This window comes from Manacus candei, unplaced genomic scaffold, assembly GCF_025592945.1.
Source record: "Manacus candei isolate 608988 ecotype Guabito, Panama unplaced genomic scaffold, ASM2559294v1 h1tg000071l, whole genome shotgun sequence".
Classification (NCBI taxonomy): domain Eukaryota; kingdom Metazoa; phylum Chordata; class Aves; order Passeriformes; family Pipridae; genus Manacus; species Manacus candei.
Window position 1 is genome coordinate 2,519,720 of NW_026138119.1, and position 5,781 is coordinate 2,525,500.

The 5,781-nt window shown below is 50.0% G+C and overlaps 1 protein-coding gene across 1 annotated transcript; it reads right to left on the minus strand.

Moving 5' to 3' along the window:
- Nucleotides 1-725: 725 nt before the first annotated feature.
- TMEM250 (transmembrane protein 250) lies at nt 726-5,229 on the minus strand. The gene is made up of 3 exons (XM_051807684.1): nt 5,104-5,229; nt 3,693-3,863; nt 726-1,329 (listed from the first exon to the last, which is right to left on the minus strand). Exon 3 carries the CDS (start codon nt 1,212-1,214, stop codon nt 795-797), a length of 420 nt encoding a protein of 139 aa, XP_051663644.1. The 5' UTR covers nt 1,215-1,329; nt 3,693-3,863; nt 5,104-5,229; the 3' UTR covers nt 726-794.
- Nucleotides 5,230-5,781: the final 552 nt, after the last annotated feature.

The window sequence follows — 5,781 nt, forward strand, 5'->3', positions numbered from 1 at the left end:
AACAACTACTCAAGCGTTGCACTTGGATAATCCAAATGGCACCTCACAAAGACACAAATTGTAGAGACTATTAAAAAAATAATTAAAAAAAAAGACTAAAAGAAACATATTAAAGAAACTTATATTCTTTGCATTGCACTGTGCAAAGAGTAAAACAACTATTCAAGTCTTCCACTTTGATAATCCAAAAGGCATCTTAAAAAGATACAAATTCTAGAGACTAAAACCTGTTCAAGTGAGACTAAAACCTGTTCAAGTGTTACACTTGGATGATCCAAAAGGCACCTCAAAAAGATAAAAATTCTAGAGACTAAAACCTGTTCAAGTGTTGCACTTTGATAACCCAAATGGCACCTAAAACATATAAAAACTCTAGAGACTAAAACAACTCAAAGAGATACAAATTCTAGAGACTAAAACCTGTTCAAGTGTTGTACTTGGATGATCCAAATGGCACCCTGATCCTCAAAAATATAAAACTCCTAGAGACCAAAACACCTATTGAACTGTTGCACTTGGATAACCCAAAAGGCACCTCACAAAGATACAAATTCTAGAGACTAAAACACCTCACAAAGATACAAATTCTAGAGACAAAAACCTGTTCAAGTGTTGCACTTGGATAACCCAAAAGGCACCTCACAAAGATACAAATTCTAGAGAGCAGCACGTTAATTTATCGATAAAAACGAGCGCTGACAAATTAAATTAATTAATATTAAAAAGAAGGTTATCGACACGTCCCGGGGCGCAAGAAAAGCCACCTGCTGAGCCCACATGCGCTTGGTTTTTATTTACATATCCACAAAAACCATGAAACACCAGCCCAGCCCCCCCACGAGCAGCATGGTGACGTGGATGCCGTAGATGAGCAGTTCATTCAGGAGGCTGAAGTCGACGCGCCTCCGGCCCAGCAGGAGGAGGATGATGGAGAGTTTGTACTGGAAGCGCAGGAAGATGCGGATGCCGAGGTACTGGAGGCAGAAGAGGACCGAGAGTGCCACCCAGAGGATGGAGGTGAAGAGGCTGCAGCTGAAGTACAGCAGGAAGCGGATGAAGCCGTACATCCAGCGGGATTTGAGATAGATGTCGAAGTTGTTGTACTTGGTGCGCACCAGGTGGGTGGTGCGCACGGGGCCGCAGGCCGAGTGCAGGCAGGTCGTGTGGGGGCCGTGGAAGGAGCGGACCCGCCGGGGGATGGGGATCACAGGCATCGGGCACCTCCCCCGGCAGCCAGGCCCCACATATCACACGGGATCCCTCAGCGTGGGACGCGTCCGACGGCCCGGCGAGGAGAGCTCCTGGCTGGATTTCCAGGGAGGGACAGACCTGCGGGGAGGGGGGTTACATATTGGACACTGAAAAAGCTGATACATGAGGCACATTCTGTACTAAATGATGCACATTCTGTACTAAATGATGCACATTCTGTATTAAATGATGCACATTCTGTACTAAATCAGGCACGTTCATTATTAGCACGGATACGTTTTTCCTTTAAGGTTTTAATGTTGAAGATTTCAGTATACTAACACTAAACAGGTAATAAAGAATTAATGCAGAATTATTTCAGGCCAAAGTTATCCGTGCTTCTAATGTGACAAGAACCTTGTATTTTTGCTTGGCTTGCTGAGAATTTGTTTCAAAGGCAGAGAAGGAAAACACAGTTAACAGCCCCAGCTGGAGAGGCCACACGGCAGAGACTCTACACTTAAAACTGCTTTACAAACCTCAACTTCTTGCCTTAAAACAACTTTGTTTTGCTTCTTCACTTATAGTTTAAAACAAATGCTTTGCTTCTTTACTTATAGTTTAAAACAACTTTGTTTTGCTTCTTCACTTATAGTTTAAAACAAATGTTTTGCTTCTTCACTTATAGTTTAAAACAAATGCTTTCCTTCTTTACTTACAGTTTAAAACAACTTTGTTTTGCTTCTTATAGTTTAAAACAACTTTGTTTTGCTTCTTTACTTATTGTTTCCCAGAAACACACACAGGAAAATATTGGACCACCCTCTGAGGCACAAGGTGGGACCCTTGGGGTGTCCGGTACAGGGCTAAGGGTTGGACTTGATGATCTTTGTGGGTCCCTTCCAACTCTGCTTCCAAGTCAGATTCCAGCCTGTTATAAACTTTACCCAGGACAAAGCTTTGGTCTGAAATTCTCCTGCCTAATTCACAGATCCTTCTTAATCAAACAGCCACCCTGCAACAGTCCAGTCCTGTGAGCAGGGAGATTAATGTGAGAGTAGTAATATTGAAGTATGTATTTGCATTTGGATCATATTTCCTTTAAAAGCCAAAAAAAAAAAAAAAAAAGAAAAAAGGAGTTCTCCAAGTACTTTTGCAAGAGAATTCCAGATTTCTGCTCCTTTCCAAACTTGGCAAAGCTTCACCAAATAAACAAACTGAAAATAATGGTGGGCCCTGGAAGAACAATGAGGCAGTCATGTTTTTCACACCCCACAGGATGTCCCTCCCCCTGCTCAGGCCAGCCCTGTGCTCTCCCTGTCACTGCAAGGCCAGGCAGCCTTTCAAAGGCATCCCCCAGTTTATTCCTCCCCTTGGGACCTGCAGAGATAAGTGAGATGTCTTGATCCTCTGGAGTGTTTAGGATTTATAATCTTAACATCCTTCCACACACCCATTGTTGTTGTGTGAGTGATGAGCAGGAGCCTCTCAGCTGCTCTCTGCTTCACCCCAGGCTCCCCATGTGCCAAATTCCGGGAATTATGAAATGACAATGCACTCATCAGATAATGCTGCAAAACAACAGGCACTTCCCCAGCTCCTCACACACCCAGATCTTTCCTTTGTTGAACCAAAACCCTAACTGCTTCTAAAAGTAAAACTAATTTAAAAGTTACTTCCAGAGTTTTTTAGTTTCATTACTACCAGAACTAATCACAGAGTCAATGACAGAGCTGCAGGAAATTGTGCTTTCATATCAAAAACCTTCTCTGACACAATGCCCATCACTGGGGAAGACTCTGTGCTGCTTCCTGCCTCACATTCCACGGAAATGGAAATTGTAGTTCTGATCTGTCCTGCTCGGCCCCAGGTCCTAATTCCTTTTTGCTGTTAAAGAAATTTGAGGCAATCTCTTGGCTCTACGTGGATCAGGGGCTAATAAAAAGGAGTAGGGGTTAATTTAGGAGTTAAGGAATTTAGGAAACCTAAATTTAGGGCTCTTCTCCATTACCAAAGACACCCTCATAATTTCAGGTCCCTCTTGCCATATTTCCTGCCTGCAGAAAGGAAACACCAGGCAGCTCAGAAACGTGGATTTTGCAAGACAAGGAAATTGCTCAGACACTGAACCAACACAGCTCCAAAAATCCCAGCTCTGGGCCTGGAGCACGTGACCCAACACACAGCCCACGTGATGCTGCTCAGTGTTTGCTTTCAGGGACAATTTCAGGGCTAAATTAGCAAGACAGGTCAAAAATCACACACTCTGGGACCAGAGCACTCAGTTTTTAACAATACAGCCTCTCCTTTGCAACTTCTTTCACCAGGACACAAAGTTTTCCCAGCAAGCTCTGACACAGCCACAGCCACAGGCAGCATTTTGTTCCCATTTCCTGTGCCCAGCCTTTGGGGGGTTCGTGGGATAAACTCAAATATCAACACTGGAACAGCCACAAGCAGAGGGATATTGTGAAAACAGAATAAATTTCATGAGTTATTACATTGTAAGAGTGCTGCCATCCACTCAGCAGGTCTGGACTCCACTGCTGTGCCAGGACACCACGGAATTCTTGTAATAAAACAGTGAAGTTTTCCTGTGACACCTTCTAGGAAGAGCGACAGACACTGCAAAGGTGCTTCATAGACTCACAACACTCTACACAGGAGCTGATCTGAAAGACAAAATGACAGAGTTAAGCTTCAATTTGCTCATTATAAAGCTCAGAATTACAAGGCCCCTCCTCAAATGTGAATTTTTAATCCCATAAAGGCTCTAGAAAGAATCCCACACTCAATGAAATAAGGATTCCAGCTGACTGATTCATGCTGGAAAGAATCAGTGGGTTGGAATTCACTGCCAGGACAGAGAAACTCAAAAAGAACTGTGCTGGACATCTTCTCCTGTTACAGACTGTTCATCCACAGAACACACAGAGCCAACACCTCCCAAATTGAACATGGAACAGCAGATCCTTCCCTGTGAGGGTGGGGAGGCCCTGGCACAGGTTGCCCAGAGAAGCTGTGGCTGCCCCATCCCTGGAAGTGTCCAAGGCCAGGCTGGACGGGGCTTGGAGCAACCTGGGCTAGTGGAAGGTGACCCTGCCCAGCTAGGGGGTGGGACTGGATGGTCTTTAAGGTCCCTTTCAACCCAAAACATTCCATGATCCCCCAATCTGTGTGTTGGCACACGATGCCCACAAACAGAGCTGGACACCCATCCCATAATTTTGGGGGCCTTTCTGTCTTAAAACACATCACTGTGAGGCTGGAAAGCCAACTCGGCCTCTTGTGGCCACCATCCCGCAGCTCCAGGAATTCCAGCTCAAGGCACCTCCTTGTCCTCCACCCCACACTTGGAGTGGCCTCATCAGGGCGTTAAAAGCCCGGATAACTGCTCGCCTGGGGGAGTTCTCACTCCCTGTCCTCCGGAAAGGGAGCGTGAGGTGGGAAAGGCGCAGGAACACAGCGCGAATTCTTCTGCATCCTCCGGACATTCCAGGCGGGACCAGCCGAGACATTTCGGGAGGAGGGACCCGCACAGGAGCCGAGGGGATCCCGGAGGAGCCCCCCGGGGTGAGGGGCAATGACACCCAAACAGGGAGCGCCGGGGGGAGCGGACCCAGCTCCTCCTGCATCCCAGCGATCCCGAGGGAACCGCGGCCGCTCGGGAGGGAACGGCGCGACCGGGACCCGCCGGGAGCAGCGCGGACACCGCGACCCACCCCGGGGAGGGCCCGGACAGGGCCCCACGGGCTGTGCCCGCCCGCCGCCGGCCTCGGGCCCGCCGCCCGCTCTGAGCGGCCCCGGGGCCGTCCCTTCGCTCTCCGGTGTCCCCGCCGTGCCCCCCCGTTCCGCGGTGTCCCCGCCGTGCCCCCCCGTTCCGCGGTGTCCCCGCCGTGCCCCCGCACTCACCGCGGTGCCCATGGCCGCGCCGGGCCCGGGCGGAGCGAGGCCCGGGCCGCGGGCCGCGCGCTCTGCGCATGTGCGAGGGCGGCTCCGGGGCCTCCGGTTCCGGCGGCGGCGCGCGGGGAGAAGCGGCGGCGGCGCCTAGGGATTGCGTCATCGAGCCGCGACCCCACCCCCGCGAGGCCGGAAGCGGAGGGGACGCGTTGCCATGGCAACGGAGGGGGGAGAGGGATGGCCGGGCCTGGGCCCAGCCCGGGGCACAACGGGGACAGGTTGTGGCAGAGGTTGCTCCAGCCTGGCTTTGGGCACTTCCAGGGGTGGGGCAGCCACAGCTTCTCTGAGCAACCTGTGCCAGGGCTTTCCCACCCTCACAAGGAACAATTTCTTCCCAATACCTAATCTAAATCTCCCCTCTTTCGATGTGACAGCATTCCCCCTTGTCCTGTCACTAAAAGCCCGTGTAAATAGTCCCTCTCCATCTTTCTTGTAGCTTCTTCAGGCACTGGAAAGCCACAATTAGGTCGCCCCGAAGATTCTCGAGTCCCAGTCCCAACTCTCCCATCCTGCTTGCTCTGCAGCTCCCTGACAGGAGGGAGGAGCCAGGGGGATCAGGCTCTGCTCCCAGGGAATGAGGGACAGGAAGAGAGGAAACGGCCTCAAGCTGTGCCAGGGGAGGGTCAGGTT